General features: G+C 47.3%; 1 protein-coding gene across 1 annotated transcript in view; it reads right to left on the reverse strand.

The window, feature by feature from the left end:
* LOC102270709 (E3 ubiquitin-protein ligase RNF146-B) overlaps positions 1–26,833 on the reverse strand; it is a 45,609-nt gene extending 18,776 nt beyond the window's left edge. The window contains exons 1-2 of the mRNA XM_005902174.3: positions 26,733–26,833; positions 23,680–23,824 (exon numbers count right to left, since the gene is read on the reverse strand). Coding sequence (XP_005902236.1) covers positions 23,680–23,824; positions 26,733–26,833 — 246 coding nt within the window. The remainder of the gene's footprint in view (positions 1–23,679; positions 23,825–26,732) is intronic.
* Between the last annotated feature and the right edge of the window lie 1,006 nt (positions 26,834–27,839).

Genomic DNA, 27,839 nt, shown 5'->3' on the forward strand with positions numbered 1-27,839 from the left:
AGAGGAGGCAGTGAAGGGTTAGTGTATGAAATGGTAATCCAAAGATGCTGTCTTGACAGCATTCTTTAAAGGAGCATGCTAGCAAGATATAAGTCACTGTGATGACTTGAATTGCTTATCAGCATGTGTTTTGATTCGACATAAGTAATGTTTCTACTGGGTCAAATAAAGAAAAGTGTCTGAAATGGCCAGAAGAGTTTAAAGCACTTCAAGTGGCTTCTGTTTTTGTATCCAAACAGAGGCATACGGTTGACTTTCCCTCTGTGGAGTCAGCAGCCTCTGGCTCTAAAGTGACATACCAACCCTCTCCCCCAGCCCCCTGCCCGTGCCATAGTCCCCCTGCCCCTAAGGAGCAGTGACTTGGAAGGTCCCTGTCATCTGGTGACCCTGGAGAGCAAGTGCTGGCAGAACATGGCTCCTCCCAGCATGGACACATGTCTCTGCACAGCGGGCTGAGGATCCTTGAACCATTTCTCCAATTTCTGGCTCTTGGCCACACAGACAAGGGGGAGACAGCTACATGGGGCTTGCGGTCCAGGGCTCTGGGGACACAAGTGACTGCCAGTGACCATGTGATGAGCCACGTGCACAGTCCTGTGGACACTGCTACTGCCTGGCATCCCCTCTCAGTCCCCAGAACCCCTATGCTCATAACCCCGGTACTATAACACTTCCCAAAAAAGCAGGGTGCTTAGGTGTGGATATAAGTGACAGAAGGTTGGGGGCATACCAGTCACTAGATAAAATGTGGATATTTGCCTGGAGTCAACAGTTCAATATCGTTAGAACTGCAGAATGGTTCCCACCGCCTGATGCAGAGAGACCCCTCGGTGCCTGGGCCTGGCTGGGGTTCCCAGCTCCAAGAGCAGGGAGGGTTCATGGAGAGGCTACGGGTGACAAGTCAGGAGGCTGTCCACCCAAGGGTGCCGCCAGCCTCCCGCGGTGTGTGGAGTGACACGGAGCGGGGACACCCTGCGGGGGAAGCCCCGTGCGTGTTCCTGGTCAGAGCTCGAGCTGGGGGAGAGTGGGGCCTGGGAGCTCAGGCTGGGGTGGGGGGCCGGGGGGAGCAGCTCCTCTGCTGTCCCCCCTGCTGGCCCGGACTTCATCCTCCAGAGATGCAGGGCAGCTCTGGTCTGCTAGGCCCGTGCTTGGTCTGTCATCCTGAGCCTGTTGTTGCCATGTGTCCGTAGGGGGCAAGTCCAGAAGTAAACGTGGACATACCACGTAGTAACCTGCCTGAATTTTAAGACAAAACACAAGATTTCAAAACAGACTCCACGCCTTGGGGCAGCTTCGGGCCCGGAGCAAGGTTTGGGGGGTTGGTGGGGAGGGGAGTGTGGTCAGCGGCGGGAAGGATGGGGTGACATAAATTCATTCTCCTCTGCCCTTAGCGACAGTGTGGGGCAAGAGCTCGGGGAGCTAACTCCTCGCAGCTGACAGATGGTGATGGAAGGGCAGCTGTCCTGCCACGACATCTCAGCATCTCACTTTTCCTCCTCTGAGTCCTTACCTCCTCGAGTTGTTGTGAAGATTGAATGGTTTAGTTCGTGTGGGGCTCTTATGAAGTGTCTGCTGGCATAGAGCAAGCGCTCAGTAGATGTCAGGTCGCCAGCCAGCAAGAGTTGGGGGAGCAGGGGAGCCCGTGAGGAAGCGCTCTGTCCTTTCCAGGGGTCTCCTTCTCTGCTCTGTCCTCAGATTGCTTTCAATGGTTGGTAGCATTTCCAGCCATGTTTTTAGATCCACAAGCAATTAATTGCAGGGGCTTCTTGAGAGAAATACTTAAAAGCTCCCCCCTCCCGCCCCCTAGCCCGAGCCCTGCGATGGTACAGCCACCCTTTCTCCTCCTCCTAGAAGAAGCACATGGCTCCCATATTCATCTGTCCTGGGTGAGCAGAGCAAACACCCAGCTGAGAAGGCAAACCCTGGCCCCTGGGGGCCACTCGGCCTCATTTGCCTTGACGTTCTCTGTGTTCCCTTTCAAGCAGATCCCCTGCCTCAGAGGCTTGTCAGTGCCAAACAGGAAAAGAGCGAAAGGGAGAGGGGAGAGCGAGGCAGACAGAGAGCAAGACCAGCTCTTGAATTGGATCCTGAAACGGGTTCCTTAGATGATGCACATGCTCCCTTAGTCCTGGCTCAAGGTTGTAAGGCAACAGAGGTCAAGCATTAGGACGTGCGTCCCTTCCAAGGGAGGACCTGACCCATGATCCTCCAGCCTGCGTGCCGTTCGTGGGCCTGGCATCACAACCCTCCAGAGGCAGCAAAGGGCCAGGATGCAGGGCCGTCCCCAGGCTGACGCTGCTCAGCAGTGAGACACGGGGCCCACAGCGCTCAGCAAAGAGAGGAGACCATGGAGGGCTGAGAGGACGCGTGTCCTCCTCCTGCCTTTGGAGCTGCAAGAGCCTAGACCTTTATGGGAATTGAATGGCCTTTGGCTTGAAAAGATTAGGGAGAAAGCCTGCTGGGTAGGATCAGGACTCCCCACTCACTGCCCTCCACCCCCACAGTGACAAGAGGAGGCACCTCTCCCGGGCGGAAAGAGGGCAGGGAGTGGGGGGGTGGTGGGTGTGAGGCCAAGGTCTTGGGTCTCTGGAAGAGACCTCACTTTCCCAGTCAAGCTCTGGGAGGTCTGAAGAGGGGACCATACGAAGCAGGAACCTGCCCCTATCTCCTGGGGAATCCACGGGAAGTGACCAGACCCCAAAAGATGGATGAGTGAAAGGAGTAAGCAAAAAGGTCGCCTTGGTCAGCCTCGAAAAACTGCTAAGAATCTGAAGCTGGTTCCTTTTTGGCTGAGACACAGCATACCGATGAAGCAGAAAGGGGGTGAAAGGGGGGACCCCAGGGACACTCCACTCCCAGCCTGTGTGGTCCAGCAGCTGTGGGCCCAATGCAACAGTGGACATCACAGTAGAACTCTCCAAGTGAATGACCCAGAGGATCCTTTTGTAAAACCCCTGAACTTAGCCAAGACCCTGAGCTAGGGTGGGAGCCAAATGGGAGCATCTCTGATTGGACCGGGATTCCATTCCCATCAGACCAACAGCTGCAAAGAGAAACTGAAAGGTCCATTTCTGAGGGGTGTGGCCTTCAGATACTTGGGCATCCTACAGGTCTATGAACTAGGGTGGGAACCTGGGAGCCTGGGCTGTCACTGCTGAAGACAGCCCTTCAAATGAAAGATTTGTGAACTCACAGAAAAGTAACATGTGTTGAGGATGGGCTATTCTGAGGGCTTCTTCCATGGCCCAGGCCGGCGGAGGGAGGGGCACCACCCCAGGGGGAGGAGGAGGAGGAGAGCAGCACAGCTCTCTCATCACAGGCCTGTTCCCAGGCCTTTGAGGAGATGTTGGAATTCTGAGAGGAAGCCTGAGCCAGAAGCGGGGGAGTCCGATCAGGAAAAGGAAGATGCAGAGTTTGGTGGGAAGGCGTTTGGCCGTAACCCGAGGGAGCCCAGGCCAACTCAAGCAAAGCTGAATTCTGTATTAAAAAAAGTCACGTTTGCTCACATTCAAGTTCGTGATGGTCTGATGTAGACATGCATTTCATGCCAAAGGAAGTAGAAAAATAGTAGGGCAGGAATGTTGTGTGGGAAATGGAAGGCAAGGCAGGCAGAGTGGTGGGAGCCTGTCTGTGAGAAGACGAGGTCCCAGGAGAGGGTCTGGTAGCCAGGGAACTCTGCAAAACTGGAGAGCCAATCCTCTATTTTCCCATAGAAAATTCACAACAGTAGCAACAGAGATGGAGCCAGAGGGTTATGATGGAGATTGGCAACCAGAAAAGAAGCTGACTTCTACCAGCCCAGGAGTAGAAAGGCTGAGAAGGGATGGATTTCAGGGGCAAAGGCAAGAGAACTTGCTGTTTGATGCTAGGCCAAGGAGCGGACAATGGAAGCTGATGGGTTCCGGGTGACTTCGTTCACGGCTTCTCCCAGGAAAGACCAGGGGCTGAGGGGACAGGTTTGGGTGGTGAGAGAAAGCAGGAAAAATTCTGGATTTGAGATGGCTGAGGAGCACACTCAACAGGGCGGTCTGTTTAGCCAGGAACCTAGAACAGAGATCTGGAAAGGAACAAATAAACGTTGGGGAGTCATGAGCATACAGATGGTAGCTGAAGTCATGCTATGCATGAGCTTGTCCAGCAGCCAAGCATAGAGTGAAAAGAGAAAAAAAAGGGCCCTGGGGCAGAGACGTAGTGGGGTGGGACTATCAGGCAGTGTGAGAAGAACCCGTCCCAAGCTCTGGCGATGAGCTGCCCGTGGGTCAGGAAGAGGACTGAGAGAAGGGCAGGTTCTGCAAGATGCGAGGGGGAGGGTCTCCAGGGTGAGCAGGTAGTTGGGTCAGATCTCCAGAGGAGCCTGGGAAGCTGGCAGCTTTGAAGTCTTAAGGCTCTGAGGTACAATATTTCCACATTTCTCCTCTCTTCTATGGTTGCCTGATTCTAGATGAGCTCAGGGTTGCTACACGCTGTCACACTGAATCGCCAACCCCGATGAGATCTTGTTTTTGTCTTTGTCCCACTGCTCCCCTGATTTAACTAAGAACAGAGTAATCAGCACAATAGTGACAGTAGAATGGCGAGAACTCTGGGGAGGGGGCAACTCTGGTCTTCCGAACAGACCCTTGGCTGGCCCGGTTCTTCCTGGGAGAATTTCCCCTTTGGAGCCTCTCCTGAACCACAGGTGCTGAGAATCTCCCAGAGTCTCTAGAACACTTTGGAGAAATTTGGTGGACAGGTGCACGTTCTCAGTACCCGGGAGCTCAGCCAGGGCTGCAGAGTGCCCCCCAGATGGATTAGAGCCGTGCTTTGAATTGTCTTGGAACATTTCCCATGGACATTCATCTCTTTGGAGTTGGATATGCGCAGTACTAACCTTAATTTGGTTTCTGGACCTGTGTACATTTCTGGCCCCTTTTTATCCCACTGTTTTATCCCCATTGTGGCCACTTGAAGTTAGGCTCAGTCACCTTTTCAGCTGCAGAAGGAGACACCGTAAGTTAATCAGACTCTCCTCCATGCGGCTCTTGTCAGAGGACTCTCTGTCCTCCCTGCGGGGCTCCTCCAGCCCCATTTGGATACCGTGTGCCCAGCTGCATGTCATGCCTCACCGTGCCATCCCTGAGTGTGGTGCTGGCTGTGTCTCCAGTGCTCGCTGTTCAGTCCCAGCCTGGTGACCTGTCGGTCTTAACTTCCTGACTGTGCTAGTTTGTTGCTCTGGGATGGGAGCTCTTGTCAGTGAAACTCTTATCATCCAATAGCTTCACCTTTTCATTGTCTGTTCCTTTCTAATCTCAAGAGGCCCATAAGAGGTACTGAACGAAGCATGCCATTCCTACGTAGCATCTAATGGTTTATCTATTCAACAAATATTTTCATGCCAGATACTAGAATATAATGAGTCCCCATGGGGCATGTAGCCTTGTGATGTAGACAAACTAGAGAAGAGACAAATTGATGCTGTGATAAATCCTCCGACATAATGAAAATGTCCCCTGGAAAGGACCACAAGATGACTGAGCTAGATGCTAAAATGATGCTGTCCAGGGTCATGCTGGGCACCTCGAGGTGCCGACTCGTGAAGGGCGAGCCCTTGTCAGAGCAGCAGAGGGACTGTCCCCTGGAAGCTGGCATGTGTGTATTTGTTTAGTCTCCCAGACAGACCTGTTGTGTGGGGTGGAAGGAGGGGTCTCTAAGACTGGAAGAAATGGTACAGAAAACTCCAAACTTGAGCTAAGTGATTTTTTAGAAGAAATGACATGTCTGCTTTCTGATCTCACATTAGAAAATATTAATGACTACGTTTTTTTAGAGGGTGATGTTTCAAATTGCTATTGTTATTTTTTTAATTTTTTAATTGGAGTGTAATTGCTTTACAACGTTGTTAGTTTCTGCTGTACAACATCGTGACTCAGTTGTAAGTGTACCTATATCCTTGCCTCTTGAGCCTCCCTCCCCCATCCCACTCCCTAGGTCATCACGGAGTGCGGAGCTGGGCTCCCTGCGCTATACGGCAGCTCCCCACTAGCTAGATTTTACACATGGGAGTGTATGTATGTCAGTGCTACTCTGTGAATTCTTTCCACCCGCTACTTCCCACTCTGTGTCCACAAGTTCGTTTTCTACATCTGCATCTCTATTCCTGCCCTGCAGGTAGGCCTATCAGTGCCATTATTCTAGATTCCTTAGACATGCATTAATATACAATATTTGTCAAACTGCCATTGTTTTACAGAACAAATCTATACCCTAGCAGATGTTAAGGAATAAGAAAAATTGTCATTTTGTGAAAAATAATGAAGTGCAGCCAAGCATTCCAGCTGCCTGTGATAACTCTGGCTCACCAGGATCTCTTGTTCCTCACATTCCTCTTACGTTGAAACCATACGGAGTCAAAGGTGAAGAGTCAGCTCTCGAAAGTCTAGGAATGCTGTTTGGAAAAAAAAAACTCAAAATAGATGAAACAACTGGAAGAAACCAATGATTCCACCCCCGCCCTTTTTTTTTCTGTAAGAAATTAACACCATTTTCAGATATTAATGAGGCAATTAGATGTGACAGTACAGCCCTTTGGAATAGAACAAGGTAAAAAGAAACGACGTGGAAAGAATTTGCCAGCTTAATTTAAGCTTTGCGTAACTAAGACGGCCAATCACGCTGTCCCATCTTTGTGCTGCTTCTGCCGGTCCGTCGGCAGGTCGTGTAATAGCACAAGCTGGAAGGTTGCACACACCAACAGCACAGAGTTAGTAGGCAGCACCCCCCGACAGGCAAGGAAAGCTGAGTGACCCTGATTCACCGCCTGAGGGAATGTCCACGTGGCGGAAAATGCAGAGGGACTGGGGGCTGATGGTGGTGTATGCAGACAAGGTGGGAAGAGGTGGGGGAGGTGGAGGAGGGTGATGGGAGCAAGGACATAGTGGTGTGGCCAGAGCGAAGATGAGGAAGGGGAGGAGGAGGCTGCGGTGGGAGTCAGGGTTACAGCAGGCCACGTGGAGGAGATGGAGGTGATGGTGGACACACAGGATGCATTTTGAAACAGACCTCATAATTCCATGATAATGTTCATGGACGCTTCAGGCATAGAATTCTAAATAGCACGTGTGAATATCGTCTTTAAAGTAGGCACCTGATACTCTGGAATCTGGTTAATAAATGAGAGGTTTTTTTTTTTTTATACTAACAGTGGCTCTCTTAAAAGAAATCAATGTTTTCCCCATATGTCACATAGTTTGAGCATGACAGGTCTTTTTATACCAAATAATAACATATTTTTTAAATGACATTTTAAAAATATTTATCAATGAACATGAAAAGTGGAAAGTGTTGTCATTGAATTTGGACTGTTACCTATTTCAAATTTGGAACATAAATTACTCCACTTATAATGCAAAGAAATATAAACTTCTAGCCTCATTTTTTAAAAAAAAGACTGATCAGTGAGATGTTTTCTGAAAGTAGTTAAATAAAAATTCTAAGAAGATTGATGAAGGTCTCTTTGGGAGCTGCAGTTGGGCCACAGAGAGTGGGTCGCTTTCCTGTTGCTAACAGCTTCTAATAGAGCCTTCCAGGCCAATGAGAGAAGGCAAGTGTTTCTTTGGTGTTTCAGGCTTAATAAGCAGAATTATGAAGTCAAAGCCTTGCGATGTGTGGTCCCTCTTCGTTTGTCTGCCGCATGAGGACCCTCAGCTCCCAGACCCCCAGCCTGGAGTCGCACTCCATCCCCTTGAGCAAGTGAAATCAGGGGACGAGTGAATGAGTGACAGGACACACTGACCTAGGAAGCACTGCCAGGCTCGGAGCCCACAGGCCAGCGGCGGTGACGAAGCAGCATAGAAAACAGTAGAATAATGGAGTAAAAGGCATTCTATTTTTGATTAAAATAGGAGCTAAAGCCCCAACAGCAGGTGTGGCCCATGGGGCCACGTCGGGGCTCTTTCCTGTGTGTTTGTACCCCTCTTTCTGCGTCTTCCTTTCTCCACGCCACATGTGTCCCCATTTCATCTGTTCAGCAGTTTTTATCGGGTACCTCCAACCCACCCAGTAGTGTGAGCAAGGATGTTCCAGGCTCTCAGAGAGCTTCCATTCCACGAGGGAGGGACTGGAAACACTGTGTCTGTGACTTCAGGTAATTTCAGAGAAAGAAAATGCTATTAGAACTGTGTAGTGTAGGCTAACATGACAGCAATGGAGACTGGGGGCCTGATCCAGAGTGGGCACTCAGGAAGGCTTCCTGATGATGTGACCTTGGCCTTCCGCCCCCACCCAGTGGAGACTGGCCTTCCCCTTGAGTAACACCGTCAAAGAGAATGAATTTCAAACTGAAAAATCCCAGAGAAGGTAGTAGAGAAGCCTTTCCACTATGGAAGTAATAAGAGAACTCGTAGCAACTACTTTAAATCCTTGCTCAGAAGAGCTAAAATCATGAGGGAATTTTTAAACATCATCTTGGAGTAATCTTCAAGGAATTATTTTTTGACGTCATCTTGGAGTAATCTTTGAGGAATTATGGAGTTAGATAAGAAGGGAGCCACCCCAAAATGCTGACAATTCCACAACAACCACAAGGGAATATTCACCTCAATGAATATTTGTCCAGATTTTTCAGTTTAAGGTGAATTCTCAATAAAATGCGGGACTGCCTTTTGAAGGACAGGGCACGCATGTCCTCACTGGTCCCCTCTTGAGCCTCCACTCCACCATGGTTTGCCATTGAGCCTGGGCTTCCCCGATATCTCCTGGGCAGGCTTCTCACCTACATGTTCAGAGCTTATCGTGCCCACCCGCAAACCTGAGTTCCCTATGTTCCTCTTTTCCTTGTTGTAACTTAGTTTACTAACCATTCATTCGTTCATTTCACAAACACTTAGTGAGCAGTGAGTAGCCGTCAACATGCTATGTGCTGTGGGTGCAAAGAACATTTGGTCCAGTGGTGCACACACCAACCTCTGAGTTAGGCAGTGCAGCCCAGCCCAGGGGCTGCGTGCAACTGGCTCAGGTGCTTGTGGAGAGGCTCCTTATCCTTCCTGTACCTCAGTGTCTTCATCTGTACACTAGGAAAGACTGCACACTGTCGGGGTCCAGCCTCAGCTGGATCCAGGGGTTCCCTCGGGAGGACGGCGTCGGCGATTAAAAGGATAGATAGAGATAAGGAAAGAATTTTGCAGTTAAGAAAATAGAGGAGAGAAGAGAGGCTGATATTCCTTGGTTTACGCAGAAAGCCAGTAAAGCCCCAGCACGGGACTTGCTCTGTTCACGTAGGCCGCAGGCACCCTCTCGAATCGCGGAAGGTGCCCCACCCTGGGCACCTTCTCGAGTGGGTCTTAGAAGCCCAGGCAGGAAAGTGAACGCAGAGGGCCCCTGCACTCCAGGGGATATCAGCCTGAAAAGGAAAAGGAAAGAGAAAGAACGACATGGGGAGACCAAGCTTCAGTGAGCAAGGCCCGCACTTAATTTTCCAAAGTAGTTTTTATACCTTAAGTTGTGCATAGAGGATAATGGGGGAAGAGGTAGAGTCATGCAGGGTCAGTAGTCCTTGATCCTTATCGAAGCCAGGCTTTCTTTCTACAAACTTATCATATGCAAACGTTTTAGGTGATTTACATCATCTTCTGGCCAGGAGGCCTGTTAAACATTTTATGACCCTTTCTTCCAAAACTTATTTTTCTCTAAAGGTGATTATTCTAAAGTCAGGTGCCACCTCCGAAAGCATTAGATAAAGTTGCATTCCCATAGGGCAAAAGTGTGGTGGGCTATAACAAGAAAAGAATTAACTCAAGGGTCCAAGGTTACAAACATTAAAGCTACTACTTACATTTCTATACACCAACTATATTAATCAATACACTCCCAGGGACACAGTAGGTAAGGGATATGGAAACTTGGCAGCAAACATTAGCTCAACAAATAAATCCTCTACTAGTTCTATTCTAACAATTTTAACTCTCTGAGAAGCTCTGCATTGTTATAATATCTTAAGCTTCCCGTGCCTCTCATGGTTGGGAGGCTGTGAATCTGAACAAACCTGTCAGGCAAGCTAGAAAGTCATCAGAGGGGTTTAAATTGAAACACTCCTATTATGCCCAGGAGACTTATTAACTAGAGTTTTAAGTTGATTTTCTTACAGAAAAAGGTGGTCGGGGATAGCCCCCCGTTAATGTCGGAAGAGTTGGTGAAAGTCGTAAAATAGTAAAACAGACAGATTTTGGTTTTGGGGTAGACGCTCAGGCAGGTCCAGTGGGGGGGCCCCCTCAAGCTCTGACTCGCCTTGCCCATCAGAGTTCTCCCGCATGACCTTGTCATGGGTGGGGACTCCCGTGCTGGCTCCCGACAGCACACACAAGCCACTAAAATGTGTATGCAAGGAAGGAAGGAAGGGCAAGGGGAAGGAGGGAGGGGCGGGGGGCAAGGAAGGAGGCAGGAAAGGAGGGGTAGACAGGAGCGGGGAGAAAGGATTGGCACTCAGCTCATCTGTGAGGATTATTAAATGAGGTGCAGGCACTTAACACCATGCCTGGCACATGGCAGTATCTATAAACCACCACCTCTCATCTCACGGAGCTCACCGTGGAGTGAGAAGACAGGAACAACAGGAACACAGTGGAGATAATACTAATAGCTGACACTTATTGAGTGCTTGTAATGGACCAGGCACTGTTTGCCAAGATTGACACGTCTGGGCTCCCTTCATGCTCAGCACTGTGTAAGTTAGGTTCTGGTATTACGACCCTGACTCTGTAGACCAGGTGGCAGGCATGAAAGGGCTAAGTTACTTGCCCAGGGTCACACAAGGATAGGTGGGTAGCAGGGCACTTTGGCTCCAGTCCCTACACACCCACCGCCTCAGACAGTTGCGAGCAGATACAGTAACAGCAGTGTAAACATGCTATTATGGGGGATTTTGCAGCCCAGTGAGGTAGCAGGGGGGTCTGAGGAGCTGTCCTGGGGAAGGAGGACTCCTGCCGTCAGGAATTCCAGGATGCCCATGAGGAGCTGGCCAGGGGCAGAGGAGGACGCAAAGGGCATCAAAAGAGGGGACCACACAAGCCCAGCTCCATGTCGCTGGAGCAGGGCTGGGAGGTGCGGCAGTGCACACCATGCTAGGGGCTTGGACTTTATCCTCTAAGCAATGGGGAGTCACCGAGAGGCAGTGCAGTTGGAGTTGCACTTTACAAAGATGGCTCTGAGTTAAACTGATGTGAGGAGCAGATGATCACTGAGGAGGGAGGTCAGTCCTGGGCTACCCTGGGATAGTGGCCACGGGTGGGGCAGATCCACAGTATATTTGGAAAAGGTAATTGGAAAAAAAGTGTAGTACTTGTTGAATGAAAAGGTTGAAGAAGGAAGAGGAGATGAGAAAGACCTCTGACTTGGAGGCTGGGAAGCCTGGTTGTACCATCTCCTGGGCAGGAAAGGCAGGAAGAAACTTTGGCATGATGTTCTCAGGAGCAAGAAGCTTCCTGTGTCCCAAAGGCTGGGAGTTTGTTATATCCCTTTTTTAAAACTTTTTTTTAGCAGTTAAAAAAAAAAGTAACTCTATGGAAAAGGAAAATAGTGCAATAAATCACCTAGGTCCAATATTCCTTCAACAGTTGTTGAATTTACCATATCTTCTTCCTAAATGTGTAATATATAGTTATATAGCACTTTAAGTTACAGATGTCATTAAATTTACCCTTAAACATTTTGGCCTGTATTACCAAAAAATATTTAGCTGAACAATCACAATACCATTGTTATACTTCAAAAAATTAATAATTGTCTAGTATCATCTAATTGTGAATCTATATTAAAGTTCCCCAGCAACTCCCAGAATGGCTTTATAGTTTTTCTTGGAAAATGGAATTCAAGTAACGACCCCGTGTTTGCATGTTTTAAGTCTCTTCAAATCTGCGACAGTCTTCCCCACATTGTTTGTGACATTGACTTGTTGAAGAAACCAGGCCACACGTCTGATAGGTGGCCTAAGAGTCTGGATTTGTCTGCTGCTTTCATCCCCATGTTATTTAACTCTTATTTCCTGCTCCCTGCATTTCTAGTAAACTGGAAGAAGGTGCTAAAACCTCACCCAGATTCGAGTTTAACGTTTTAACGAGCATACGTCACCTGATGATGCCCTGTCTCCTTTGGCTTCCCATTGGTGTCGAGTTTGGTTTCAAAATAGTGTTGTATTCTCATGCTACTAAACAAGAATTTACTGATTACAGGTCTGGGATAGGGAGTGAAGAAAGTGAGCTTTGTTCTGGAAAGCACAGAAGTACCCTGATACTAATGGTAATGCCAAATGAACAGTAGCCAGTTGAAGGGCCCCCAGTGATTAAATCTGGGACACTGTGAGCATCAAAAAGAATGACTGGGATTGATTAAAACACACTGAATATATAAATTATCAGTACTCCATCAAAATACTCAAAAAATAAAAAACTCTGGGGCACTTTAAAATTCAAGAGTGACTCAGAGACTGACTGCTGAGGCAGTTTCTCTGACTGAGGTCTCAGTCTGATCCACAGCTCTGCCTCAAATCAGGACACTGTAACCTTGACTTAACCTTGGACCCTTAACCCAGCTAATCCTCACCTATGTCTGGAACAATTGATAAAGATAATGGGAATTGAAACTAGATATATCCATCACCCCACCACCACCACCACCACCACCGTCCTGCAAATCACTTAAGTTTTATCAAAAGTAGCATACCAAAAAAAAAAAAAAATCACATTCTCATTTTAAAGTAAAATTTATTACATCTTCTAGAACTTCCTGAGTCCTGCCCAGTTCTTGCCACTATTAAAACAGCAACAAAGAAAAAATATACTTTAGTAAATATTCTGGTGCTTCTGCCCTCCCCCATTATTTTTCTGAAGTTTGCATCTGTAACAGTTTCTTCCTTAATATTTAGAAGAATGAGACTTAATTTCCTTTTTATGAACAACCAAAAAACACCAAACACAATTATACTCCAAAACTTAAAGAAAATAAACATTTGTTCATTAAAGTTCCCATGTACTAAATAATTTTTTTCCTCTCACACATTAATATAGTAAGTTAACATCTAATCCATGCTGCAGAAGTCGCTAAATGAAACAGGAAAACATCACAGAGATGAAGAAAACAATGTTTGTAAAAATATATGCAGGAAGACAATTCAAAAAGGGACTTTATTTTTTTTTGAGGAAAATAAGTATCATGTCAGGTGAAGACTATTGAAACGAGGTTCTTTTTGAATATTAACAGAATACTAGTTCTCCCCTCTCTTTACCAACAATTTAAGAGCCTTATTTGGGGGCCCTGCTTTCCTCCCTTTTGTTGTACACACCTTTTGTTGAGAAAGCTGCCCAGCAATTTTTATAGATTCTTTTAAGAACAGTATCATATAGTTTAACATAGAATACAGCCTTAAAGCCGCTGTCACACCTCCTCCCGTAACTAGACAGGCTTCTCCTTTTTTTGGTCTTGTACTAGAATAAATTTGACAGTTGATCCCATTGAACAGTGATCTTGGGGCAGGAGTTTTTAAAACACACTTCACAAAAAATAGAGTTTACATTCATTTCCAAGTCTGTGATCAAGAAACCATTGTCTTTTGGTTTCAATACTGGTTCGAGGTTTGAATACTTCTACTGTGTACACATCAAATATTGTATTCAGATATTAAACATTAGACATTTTCCTGACTCTGCAGACAGAAACAGAGCAGGGATGTCAGGCAAGACATGGAGTGGAGTTTGATAGACTTGAGCCTTGTCTCTACCATCTGCGGCAAGGGAAGAGATTTCAGCCGGGGTTTCAAAAAGGTGGGGAAGAGGCTTTCTCAAAACTTCTCTTATTGGCATAAACCATGCTTTTCTGCACAAATACTCAATTCTAAGAGGAAAAAACAGAATAAAAATTTGGATGATCTTCTGTTGCGTGATTCAAGGATCAGCTGTGTACACTTTTCATAGTCATTGTGGAGATTCTGAAGCAGTCAAGGAATTGTCATTTCACTTTTCACTACAAGTTCTTTCCACACCGAAGCGTTCTTCTTGGGAAATTAAACTTTGGCGCTGTGTGCCCCCAGGACACCGAGTCTGGTTTGGGCACCCATGATGATTCCCTGCTGGCAGGAAACTGGCTAGTTGATGTGGAAGGTTACTGCACAGTATTTTAAGCACCCAGCAAGTTGGCTATTTAAGTAAATCCTAAATGCCACTTGCCAATACATTCTCAGTTAAGAATTCATTATCATTTTCAAAATTAGCCCTCAACAAAATTCAACTTGCCCATAGAGGTGTAACTTTTGCGAACTACAAAAGTCACTGGGCTGACTCAGCACTTCCTCAGGGCCCACTGGGCTCCCTCCCATAGCCAGTCTGCACCAGACCCACTTCCCTTGTCCTGACCTCTCATCGCTAACTTGTTAAACGTCTTAAACAGCCAGGCTTAGGCTTTGTCAGTTATGCAGAGGGGAAGCCAAGAGGCAGCACTAGCATATGGTAAATAAACCTTGGGGGAGAAAACTTTGTGTGTTTTCTCAGTACTTTCAGAGGCAGAGGTAAGCCACGATTCTGCTGGCTCTGTAATCAACAGAGCTGTGTTAATTGACCACTAATGTATAACCTCCAGGCCAGTAGAATTAAGCTCTTGATTTCTTCTGCCTGCTCACCAATGTTCATGGCTGTGACTCAGCTTCCAGGTAGCACTGGAGCAGGAGAGCCTTCTTTCTCAACCATCTCTTTCATGTCGGAGACTGTTTCCAGGGAGTTCTACTGGTTTTTAGCCAGTGTAGCAGGTGATTAAAGGCATCTTTACACATAGCTTCCTACCCTTGCTGTTGCAGGGACTTGCAGAGAACATTCCTTTAAAAAGCCCACCTAGAAAATGGCTTTTCTTTTGAGACCAGCTTCCTTGGCAAGAAGCTGAATTCAATAAATTGGATACCCAAAATGAGCTCCCCCCCACCCCAAATTCCTGTTATTACACGGATTTCACAGAAGTGTCTAGTCCCTCTTTGGTGCTCATAGGAGCCTCCTCGGATGAGACAGTATTAGTTTAGAAACTAGTTTCTCGAGTTCCATCTCCTGTGTGAGTAGTTGTCTCCAGCCCACTGTGCAGGCGCCCGTCAGGGCTGGGGTCTGGCGCCCACACACTGTGGGGCTTTCTTCTCTGGAGCTCTCAGCACTAGGTGATGGTGTTGGCTTATCAAAGAAAGTTTGGGGGAAAGTTCCCAGAATGCAGCACGGACTCAATCATCTCTTTGTAAAGACTTCATTGGACTCCCTCTTCAAATGTGTTTTAGCATAAGACTGGGGGACATTCTTATTTCTGTCAATTTCAACCTTTTTATCTTTAGTTATTCTGTCTTCTATTTCCTACAACCTCCTCTGGACAACCTCCCTTGGCAACTCCATTGCTTCACAGAGAAGGTCTCTCTGGCCAGTTGACTGTTGCACGTAGCCCTGTGGCTCTCGTGTCCATCAGGCATGCTATTGCTGAAACCCAGCTCAGTGCAGTGTTCCAGACAGGCTTTACTTTTTTACCAGTCTCCATCACCATCGTCATGCTTCTGCCTGTTTCTTTTGTGTTTCTTTTCCCCAGTGAACTGAAACTCCCCTAGCCTCTTAGAATTCTGCCAGGGCAGCCTGACCCACAGCTGCAAGAATGCTTCCTCCCCTCTGCACCAGGAGGCACAAAGGCAAAAGTGAGGCTGCCCCCAACTCTGGCCCCCTCCCCTCAAGTCTGTGAGGTGCAGCCCCAGTGATGTCTAGACCTAACCCTAAAATGTATTCATTTGATTAGAATCCCCAGTGCTGTGTTCTCCCACACATGGGGTTGTCTCCCAATTACATAAGAATATTGGATAAGATACTGCCTCTCATAGCTTCCAGAACTCACTCAAATGCATATTTAGCCATATGGAGTAGCCAACATACCAGATCCTAGTTTAGGGTAATTATTGTTATCTGCTATCCACTGCCATCAAAATGTTCCACTCAGAGAATTGGCATTGAATATGGATAATATGGTAGAAGACAGTTACTTTTCATTCATCTGTGCATAAGAGAACCATTTGACAGAGCTTTTTAAATTACAAACAGATTCCCTGTTCCCAACCCTAGCAGGTGTATAATTTGGGAATGACTAGCTGGCTTTAGGAACCACCAGCAAAGGAACACATCTCCATCCACATCTTTAGTGCTGGATAATTATTGGAGTGTTTATGCTGTTTCCCTTTATTTTTTTCCTCGCACACAGACCTCTCAACTCCGTGGAAGTAAGAGGTTGCACTGGCTTTCCTCAGTGAGGTTAAAAGCAGAAGTGGCCTGAAGTCAAGGCTTCTTCCTGTTGTTTGCGATCACTGGAGAAGTGTCATTAGATACTCCAGGGTGAAGGCGATGGGACAGAGTCATGCAGTGGGATCCCTACCAGACGAAGAAAGGGGCTCAAGTCATAGATCCTGCCTTGGTGGGGAGCTGCACAGAACAGCATGGCACGTCTCTGGGAAGGTGACTGGGTAACACAGGGCCTTATCGAGGAGAGGCTATAGGTATATATGTCGGCAGGCCCTGTCCCAGACCCTGGGACTCCAGCCTTGATAAAGGCTTGTGCCCTGGGAGAGCAACAGCGAACAGTATTGTGTAGTGTCATCAAGGTTTTCTCAGAGAGGCAAAACTAATTAGACATAAATACATGTGGATTTATTCAAGGGACTTGGCTTACATACTCATGGTGGTTCAGTAAGTAGTCTCTGCAAAGTTGTCTCCATGTCTATTGCTGTAGAGTCCAGAGCTCCAAGCTGGTGGTCAGGAAGGAAGGTCATGAGTAGGCTGGAACCCCACGGGCACAAGGACTAGCTCACCCACGTTGGGTTTTGTTGCCTCTGACCTAGGTAACGAGTATCCTGCAGAGGCCAAGGTCCTTCATCAAGGACAGCTTACCCAGGAGTCAGAGAACATGGAAGAAGTTTCCAGGATAGGGAAGGGGTGGGGAGGTGGGCGGGAGAGCAGTTGCAGATCACATTGCTGCTTCAGGCCAGAAAGATGGATCAACAGATTGGAAAGTGTGTGTGTGTTACAAAATGGCTGCCCCCTCCTGTCCTCCAACTGTGGAGAGAATCTCCTCAGAGCTGAGCTGACAGGAAGCATGGGGAAAGGAGGATTCCGGGAAATGTAGTTCAGCATGGCCAAAAGGGCACAAGCAGAGATCTGGCAGAAGCAACAGAGAGACTCTGGATATTGCAAGGAACCAGTGTGGACAGAGACAAGGCCAGCCCCAAGCATTCTATTTATTCTGTGTAAGGGGGGATTCTCCAGACAAGAAAATTAGAGTGGGTAGCCTATCCCTCCTCCAGGGGATCTTGACCCAGGAATTGAACCGGGGTCTTCTGCACTGCAGGCAGATTCTTTACCAGCTGAGCTACCAGGGAAGCCCCAGAATCTGTTTATTCTCAGCCAAAAAAAAAAAAAAGTACCTGCTTGAATGATCAGTTGCCATAGCAAAAGGTTACCAACTCAGGTCTCTGCAAGGGCCATGCAGGTGATATCAATGGATGAATCTGCCATGGTGTAGAAATACACAGCTCCATATGTGCAGCCAATTTATTTGCTCAGACTCTCCATTTTCTCAAAAGAAGCTAAAAATCCATGTTTTATGCTACATCCCCCTATTTTTAAATGTTGGCAACTTCCTCGGTTTTCTGTTAACACTGCGTAGGTTAAACAAAGCAAGTCTGCTCGTTGCTCCCGGGTCTTGGACATCCACTGTGCGCTCTCTGCTCCACGGCCTTCGCCCATGGCCACGGGGCAGATAGCCTTGTAATTCACCACAGTCATCCCATTGAGGGCTCCAACCCATGCACACGCCATCCTCCTGCTGAGCTTTAGTGGGCACAGAGATTCCTGCCACCCCCCCGCCCAGCCCAGCATTTCCTTTCAAAACATTTTGAAAGCGCTTCTTTAAAGGTGCCAAGTTTGTTTATTCCTATGGAATCTGAGTGACAGGAAGCAGCTCACTCCAGCACTGTTTCCCAGAGTCACCCCCATGAACCCATGAACAAGAGGCAGGATTCCTCTGAGGGTTCTCTACTTAGTTCACATGCCCGGGGCTCCCTCTTGGGCAGTTTCTCGAGCATTCTTCTTCTGTTTTGAGAGCTATCCTAAGGGACTCGGAACCACCTAATTCCCCACCAGCTCCTGCTCCATGCTCTCAGTCCCTCAGCCCAGAGGCACGTGCCTGTCCCTCTTGGCTGTCCCTCCTAGGTCTCCATTTGCTGTGGGTACCCCCAGCCCCTCCAGTCCCTCGGTCACAAAAGCTGGAACCGTGTCTGTTCTTGTTCACTGCTACTAACTGATCTTAGCAGGACTTGTCCAACACAAAACCCTTAGGTAGGTGCCAGTAATCCAGAAAACTCTCTTAGAATGGACTTGCCCTACGAATGAACACACTCTTAGACATATTATCACTTTGTGTAGCTGACCAGCCGATCTCTGTGAAACCTCTCAGATGTCTTAATTCCTGGGACACCACACAGACCTCATGGCTTCTCAGGGAGCTGGCTCCTCCCTTTCTGGCTTGATTGATCCCCCAGTTGCCCCTGGGGGCGGGGGGCTCCAGGCAATGGGGGCTCCTTCCTCTCTGCTCCCATTGAGCCCCCTCCCATGGCAGCCGAGGGAACTTCACAGAATGGGCTCAGCCCAGTGTGCACGTGAGCTTGGAGGCAGCTGAGCTAACCCAAGCCCCAGGTCTCTCCACAGCCGGCTTCCCCAAGCCCGTTGGCTTCCTGACGTGCTCTGGGAATTCCCAACAGGGTTGGTTGTTTTGTTTTTTAAATTAATTTTTAGTCTCCTTTTGAGAAGTATCTTTTAAGTCAGATATTGTGTGGCTCATACCCTGGGAATATCCATTCTAAAGAAAAATAAGTCAACTGAAATAATCGTTGAATGGGCTGCATTTGGGAGAGATGACTAGGGGGACCACGAGTCATGAACCCAGAAGGGTAGGAAGGTGTTGGAAGTTAGTGAGCAGCCACAGTCCTCTCAGGAACCTCTGCCAGATCATCGGGCTGTGCCATGGCTGGGTCACCTGCTGCTGCTGCTGCTACTAAGTCACTTCAGTCGTGTCCGACTCCTTGTGACCCCATAGACGGCAGCCCACCAGGCTCTGCTGTCCCTGGGATTCTCCAGGCAAGAACACTGGAGTGGGTTGCCATTTCCTTCTCCAATGCCTGAAAGTGAAAAGTGAAAGTGAAGTCGCTCAGTCTTGACCCCATGGACTGCAGCCCACCAGGCTCCTCCGTCCATGGGATTTTCCAGGCAAGAGTACTGGAGTGGGGTGCCATTCACATGACAGTTCAGGTCTGCGAGGAGTCTTCCTTACAGATCCAGTCTCTGATGGGGGTGTGCCCAGAGGAAAGCACTGAATCCCGTCTGTTCTGTGTGTGTCTATTCTGCATGTGTGATTGTTTTGATGACCCATGATGGAAGAGGTATAGGGAACCCAGACTGGAAATAAAACTTGGTAGAACATTCAGAACCTGACATAAAAAACTTGTCAGTCACAGAGGAGAAAGGAGATGTGAAAAGATTCGAGATAGTAAGTTTGGAAAAGCCGGCAGTCAGGGAGCAGAGAGGAGAAAAAAGAACCAAAACATTTTACAGAGGAGGAGACAGGAGAAGAAAAGCAAAGACACTGTGTGATTAATAACAGTGACAGCAGCTAACATTCAGTGGGCTTTCACACCATTTACTCGTTGCGTTCATTCAGTGAGCAGCAGCACATTATCTTATGGAATTCTCAAGTGAAGCCCCCAAGTGAGTGAGCCAAGTGAAACCCAAGACATGCCCAGGGTCACATGCTAGTAAGTGGTGGTGGAGTTGGAGGATGGAACAGCCCACCTCTTGGGCGTGGGGAGAGATGCAGGAGGAGCTTTGGGAAAAAGAGTGTGGTTGACAGTGTCCAATACCACAGGAGCACAAGTAAAATGAGAGCTGGAAAGTATTTTGGATCTGGCAGTTAAAATTTCTGGCAAGTGCACCACAGAAACACAAACCAGATTATTGGTAAAAAGGCTATGATTAGATGGAAGCAATTTGAAAGTATTTGGTTATGTAACATTTATTTGAGAAGTTTGACCACAAAAGAAACTGAACTTTCTGAAAGTACCTTGGTTAAACCCTTAATCTCTGTGTACTAGTCAAGGCCAGTGTTACTAGTCAGGACACACTATTTTAACAGTTAACCCCAAATCTCAATGGCTTAAAACCATAGACATTTTATTTCTTGCTCTCATTGGAGTCCAATGAGGAGGTAGAGCAGGAAATTTCTGCTCTGCATGATCATGGCGGGGACCTGGGCTCCTCCTCACCCGCAGCTCATCCATCCTCCAGACCTCAGAATCTTCTGCTGAATCTGTGACTCCTTAGTCAAAGAAAGAGCTTTTGAGTGGAAGGTGGGGAGAGGGAGGAGGAGTAAGGGCGAGGCTAGGAGGTTGTGTCCATCACTGCGATCCACAAGGGTGTCTGCCTGGCTCTCACATGACCCCCCTCTGACCAGAGGGCTGTCTGGGAAATGGGGTCAGGTGTGCACCCAGAAAAGCAAACAGTGCGGCTTCAGCCTACCTCTCTATGTCCCTCAGCTCTTTGTGCTTCCTGTGCTAACTGGGTACATGGGGGATTGGGCAGTTTGATATGCTGTGCGAGCCTGGTTTCTTTTCCACGTTGGTCTCAAAAATGAACTTGAAGTCCAGTCTTGGTGTACACCACCATTCTTCCTGGCTTCATCTCTCCCAACTGGCCCAAAGTTGGCCTCAGCTGTGGGGTGCTGGGCTTCTGCTTTCCAGAAGGTTGGTGGGCTCAAGGTGGCCCTGAAACAAGACTGTGGAATCAAGGCAGACACAAAGCAAGAGACACTCCCACACCCTTTGATGCAGCAATCCGCATCAGCCATGCAGAGAAGACTCTCCCACGGTGAAGGGCAATGGGAGGAGACCTGGCAGGGGCACGTGGAGCCCTGGGGAAACGTGCCCCTCCTCAATTCGAGCTGAGGGTCCATGCATAAGCACGTGGGGCCCTTGTTGTCACATCTTCATATTTTTCAAGAGAAGTCAGAAATCTGATTTTTATTTGAAGACTCAGAATTAAAAAGAAAAAAAAAATGGCTTAAACAAAATGTCTGTGAGCCAAGCTCTAGCAGCAGGCTAATCACTGCTGTCTCTGGTTTAGATTCTGGAATGTGACCCTAGCAATCCAGCCTCCTCACCATGATGCCCCTTGGAGAGCAGAGGAGTCAGGCTCTGGCTGCCTGAAGAGGAGGTAGGGGTCTGCCGATAAACTTAATCTTGAAACAAGCTGCCAGATGCTGCAGGAGGCCCCCAGAGTGCCAGGAACAGGCCTACCCCTTGTAGGCCAGTACAGTCTGGAGCCTTCCAATGTTAGGCTGGAGACTGAGTGTGAAGAATCACTTCCTTCAGGAGCAGGGTGCTGGGGTCCAGCCCCAGCAGGATCCAGGGATACCTTCAGGATGATGGCGTCAGCGAGAGAGAAAGAGTTAAAAGTAAAGGGGAGAGAAAGATGCTTGATCTTCCTTGGTTTACACAGAAAGCCAATAAAGCTCCTGACATGGAACTTGCTCTGTTCACGGAGGCCTCAGGTGCCCTCTTGGTGGGGTGAGGACACAGGATGCCCTCTCCCTGGTGAAGACACAGGGCGCCTTCCCGATCAGGTCTTAGAAGCCCAGGCAAAAAAAAGTGAACTCAGAGGGCCCCTGTGCTCCAAGGAGTCATCCTGAAAGAAAAAGAGAGAAAGAAAGAGAGAAAAAGAAAGAAAGAAAGAATGACACGGGGAGACCAAGCTTTGGTGAGCAAGGCCTGCAACTTTATTTTTAAAAGGAACTTTTATATCCTCAGTTGTACATAGAGGATAATAGGGGGGTGCAGAGTCATGCAAGGTCAGCAGTCCTTGACCCTTATTGAGACCAGGCTTTCTTTCTGCAAACCTATCGTATGCAAAAGGCTTTAGGTGATTTACATCATCTTCTGGCCAGGAGGCCTGTTAACATTTTTTCCTCTGATAAAGGTTGATCAACCAGAAAAGTTTTTTTCTACAAAGGTGATTTTTCTAAAGTTTGGCGCCACTCCCCGAAAGCACTGGATAAAGTTGCATTCCTATAGGGCAAAGGTGTGGGGTGTAACAAGGAAGGAATTTATTACCTCGAGGGTCTAAAGTTGTTAACATCAAGGCTACTACCTATTTTTCCTGTATACCAACTATATTAATTAATATACGCACAAGGACACAATGGGTAAGGGATATGGAAACTTGGCAGCAAGCATTGGCTCAACAATGAAATCCTCCACCAGTTCTATTCTAATAATTTTTAACTCCCTGAGAAGCTCTATACTGTTAGAATATCTTAAGCTTCCCGTGCCTCTCGTGGTTGGGAGGCTGTAAACAATCACATGCATAGTTGTAAGAGTCCGGATAAACCTGTCAGGCAAGTTAGAAAGCCATCTGAGAGGTTTGAATTGAAACACTCCTATTATGCCCAGGAGACTTATTAACTAGAGCTCTAAGTTGATTTCCTTCAGAGAAAGGTGATCAGGGATAGCCCCCTGTTAATGTCAGAAGAGTTGGTGAAAGGCATGATATAATAAACAGTAGACAGACAGATTCTGGTTTTGGGGTAGATGCTCGAGCAGGTCCAGGGGAGTCCCTCAAGTCCTGATCTGCCTTTGCCTGTCAGGTCCTCTCTGCATGACCTTTGTCATGGGTGGGATCTCTCGTGGTGGCTCCCGGCAGCAGGGGGTGGGAGCTTACCTCTCTTTACCTCCTGGGTCCTGGCATTGCTATTGCCAATGCCCACACCTGGGTCCTACCACATCCCACTTCAGTCTGTGCAACAAGAGTGACCGAGCCTTTATGGACTCAGCAACTGTTCTGCTTAGACAAGCTGAGCTATGCATAAACTAGTTACAGAAAGCCACTGATGATCTACTCCCGTGTGGTGTCTGTTGCCTCACTGGTACCCAGGCTCACATGTTTGACTGTCCTCCCACCGACTTAAACTTCAGTTGAAAAAAAGTCTTCTGATCAGATCTGAGAGGGGGTTCACCAACATGGAAAAGAGCAAGGCTAGAAATAACACTAGTATTGAATCAGAATTAGATGTATTGGTGTCAGCTCCAGAATGGTTGATACATACATGTACAGATAGATATAGAAACAGTTACAGGTGTTGTGGGTATGTGGATGTTTTTATCTATGTCTGTATCTGTGTACAGGTGTGTATTTTCATCTCCGTCTGCTGGCCAGGCCTAGAAGCAATGGAAACCCAGTAGCAATGAGCACACTTGAGTGCTCAGATCAGACTTGTCTTCTAAATGTCCTCCTTCACAAAAAGAACCAGAGCTCCTCAGAGAAATAGCTGATCCCATCAGTGGATTAGGAAGAGTACAATTTTTTTTTTTTTTTTTGCCAGAAAATGCAAAAAGGTTCCAAGAATTATAAGAACAAAAAGACTAAGAGCCAGCCTGAAGGGGGCCCCCACAGGCCAAATCTAGAAATATTTGAGCGTCTGAATTAAAATGGGCAGTGCTGTCCAGCAGCTGTGAGACCCACTTACAGTGCGGCCAGTACCCTGGTAGAGAATTTGAGGCCAATGTTGAACATGAAATATGTAAAGTGGGCACAGAAGGACTTCAGCCACACAAACAATCGTGCTGTCAGTGAAAGAGCCATTGGGCAGAGCCAGTCTCTCCAACAAGGAAATCTGCCCCGAAGGTGTCCAGTCGTCCCCACTCCCCATGCTGGCGCGGCTCGGGTTGGCAGACAGCCACTTGCTCTCGGGCTTTTTGATACTACAGGGCAAGATAATTATGGCAAATTACCACCTCCCAACCAGTCCACAGATACACACCTCATCTGGCTTTCAGGGCTTTCTGTATCATTTGATGATCAGAAGAGTGGGCCCTTGAAACACCCCTTGCCCAAAGACTCCTTTCTCACTTATGGCGACTGACATTGACCTCTCTGATGGTTCCCTAATACTGAGACCCTATTGGAGGATGAACAAAAGCCTGTGACCCTTGTTGCTGTTGTTGTTCAGTCACTCAGTCATGTCCGACTCTTTGTGACCCCATGGACTGTAGCATGCTAAGCTTCCCTGTCCATCACCATCTCCCGGAGCTTGCTCAAGCTCATGTCCATTGAGTTAGTGATGCCATCCAACCATCTCATCCTTTGTCGTCCCCTTCTCTGCTTTCAATCTTTCCCAGCATCAGGGTCTTTTCAAATGAGTCAGTTCTTTGCATCAGGTGGCCCAAGTATTGGAGCGTCAGGTTCAGCATCAGTTCTTCCAGTGAATATTCAAGGTTGATTTCCTTTAGGGTCTTTAGGATTGTCACCCTTGAGACACCCTGTAAAGCAGATGTGACCTGAGGGCTGTGGCGTGTGGGGACTATTTTATACTCCTACAGAAGGGCCTGAAGAGAATGTTTGACAAAACACTGCTTAGGAGCCAGTCTGCAGCCTCCAGAACAGAAGGGCCATGGGCGTGCACTGCGGTCAGCATCCTCCAGAGCCTTTCTGCACCAGTAACGCTGCTCGCCACCAAATGCAATGTTGAAATCAAACCAGAGACCAAAACTTAACATTTGGTCTTGCAGTTAGGACAAATGCCCTGTCCCCACCCATGTGTACTCTTGTGAGACGCAGCCTGTGGGTGGGGGCTCCCTCCCCTCCTAGCTCCGGTTAAATACTAGTTAATGTTGAGTCACTGTGCATCGTCAGAAAAATGATCAAGTACCATTTGGGGTTCTGGTTAATTTCAGACAGTCTTGTTTTAAAAGGAAGCCCTGTGGCAGTGGAGGAGAGCATTCTTGTTTGGAGGTAGGGAGGCATACATCCCAGAATACATAGTGGTAAGGGGGAACTTGGGTGAAAGGGCTGTTTTGTTTTTGCAACTTCTCAGTAGGTTTGAAACCGTTAAAAGGAAAAAAAGACCAGAAAAAAGTAAAGAAAAATCCTGAGAGTAGTTGCCTTCTAAATGCTGGGAACGTGCCTGCTTTTTCAATGTCTGGTTAAATTTTGTTGCACTTTCCAGATATTCTTCAGTAGGAGACAATGCAGTTTCTAATTGAGGGCCATGGTAACCAGTGTCTACGCACTGGTCACGACGTTGACTTTGCAGTGCTACAGAAGACTCCCCTAGGCACCTTGTACCCCACCACCAGCAGTTTCCATTGTGCCAGTTTCTGTCAGATATTTTTACTAGTTCTTGAATTTCATGTAAATGGAACTACATGGTTCTCTTTTGTGTCTGGTGTCTTTTGCTCAACCTGTGAGAGCATCATATATGTTACATCTACCAATACTTTGCTCCTTTTAATTGCTGTAAAGTACTCCATATGTGAATATATGGGAATTTTCTTGGTGGGAATTTCGGTTTTGTTCCCTTCCTGGCTTGAAGCTGTTAAAGTATAAAACTTAAATAAACTCCCTCGAACATGCATTTTGCGGAAGAGCCTTGTTGAGACATAGTGTAGACCAGGGATCAGCACACGCTTTTTCTGTAAAGAACCAGATAAATACTTCAGGCTCTGCACGTCATGAATGGAATTTCATTTAAAAAGCAGGTGGCAGGCTGGATTTGGCACATGGGTTGTCATTTGTGGAACCCTGGCGCAGATGCTTGGTTTGTTAGTAAAAACTGCCGAAAGGTTTTCCAAAGTGGCTGCTCTTTTAAAACTCTTAAGCAATACTTCCCAAGAATTCAGTGTTTGCTTCACATCCTCGTCCATGCTCAGAATTGGCGGTCTTACTCCTTTTAGCCTTGTAGGCATGTAGCATGTCTCGTTGTGGCTTTCCCTTGTGATGGCATGATATGAGTGATGCTGAGCACCGAAAATGTGTGTTTATGAGCCCCTGGAATTCCTGCCAAGGGGTGGTTCAAGTGCTGTGGACGTGCTGGGTGGGTGGTGTTTGTGTCAGGCACATGTAGGCGGCACCCTGGCTGTGAATCTGTAGCACGTGTTACTGCAGAGCAGCACTGCCGCACACCCGCTGACACAGCACAACACGTGCTCCCCGCCTGAGGGTTCACATGGGCCAGGAGTCTGGCCTTGGCTCCCCCAGGCCTTCCCTCCAGGGCCTCACACAAGGTTACAGTCGAGGTGCTGGTCGGGGCTGTGGGTTCATCAGGGTTCATCTGCGGAAGGACATGCATCCAGGCTCAGGGTTGTCAGCTGTGCCCGGTCCACGTGGGCTGTCGGCTGGCCTGCGGGCCTCAGCCTCTTGCCGCTGCCGCCTGTAGCCTGCTCTTCCCTCCTTTCCAGAAGACTTGTTTCCTTTAGCCAGCCAGGGAGTGTGTCTCCTCGCAGGCTCACGGAGCACGCTCACACACATCCCAGGTTACAACCCCCCCCGCCTCCACCTCACACACAACTCCAGGGAAGATAGCCCAAGGGTGTGATCCTGAATCCCAAGAATCAGGGGTTAGAGGGACCATTTTTAGAGTCTGCCTGCCAGAGTCCTGGTCCGAAGTGTGGATTGATCACGTAGCTCGTCTTCAAGTCTGTAACTTACCTCATCCTTTTCTTTGATAGAAAAAACGGCTTTATTCAAACGAAACCAAACTTGTCCATTCTTTATTTTATGGACAGTTTTTCTTATGATCTGTTCACCACTGGGTTGTCCACCTGAGGTTACAAAGAGTCTTCTGTTCTTCCTTCCAGACCAGGGCTTATCGGCCTTGGTGGTACTGATCACGTTTTGGGTGCGACGGTTCCTTGTTTTGGGGGCTCTCCTGTGATTGTAGCGTATTTGGCAGCATCCATGGCCTCCAGATGTCTGGAGTGCCTCTTCACCATTGTGACGGCCAGCAACCCCCCCAACTGTCTCCCCCAGCTGAGGACCATTGTTCCTTTGTGTTTTCAGTTTAAGCTTTGTACGCTGTCATCCACCAGAATCTATGTGGCTGCTTCATATCGTTCCACAGAGAGACCCAATTTCTCTGCATAATTTCCCTCGTGAATTGTACTTACTGCTTTTGTCTTAAAGTGCCCACATATGTGTGCACCCATTTTTGGATTGCATCCCATTCAGTTTGTCTAATTTATATCCTTCTGCCAATAACTTTTTATGAGTTTTTTTGCTGAGTCCTGAAATCTGGTCATGTAAATCTTCAGACTTTGTTTCAAGATTGATCTGACCATGCTAGGTTAGCTACATTTCCATGTATATTTAGAAATCAGCGTGTCAACTTTTACACACGAAAAAATCTGAGATTCTGATTGGAACTGAATCTGTAGATAAATGTGAGATTGTTGTAGTCCTAATAATATTGAATATTTCAGTATATGAAATGATAAATCTCTATTTAGTTCCTTTTAAATATCTCTCAGCACATTTTATGGCTTCCAGTGTAGAGGTCTTACAACTATTTCATTAAATTTATTTCTAGGGAGGTGATATTTTTTTATATTATTGTAAACATTATTTTTCTAATTTTATTTTCTGACTGCTGCTGGTGTGTAGAAATGCAGTTAATTTTTATGTCAACCTTATATCTGGTGATCTTGATAAATTCATTAGATATGGTACTTATTAAGTGTCTTTGGATTTTCTCTGAATACAGTCATTTCATCTCCAAATATACTTTTACTTTTCTATTTCCATTCTTTGTGCGGTTCCATCTTCCTTGTGGTCTTGTGCTGTGTGGGATCTCCTAAACAGTGTTGAATTAGGGAGTCAAAACTCTAGTCTTTTCCCTAAGCTTAGGGGGGAAATAATTCAATTTGGTGACATTAGTCTGATAACTGCATTTTCTATAGACACCCTTTTTATATTGAGGAATTTGCCTTCTATTTCTAGTTT

This window comes from Bos mutus, chromosome 12, assembly GCF_027580195.1.
Source record: "Bos mutus isolate GX-2022 chromosome 12, NWIPB_WYAK_1.1, whole genome shotgun sequence".
In the NCBI taxonomy this organism is placed as follows: domain Eukaryota; kingdom Metazoa; phylum Chordata; class Mammalia; order Artiodactyla; family Bovidae; genus Bos; species Bos mutus.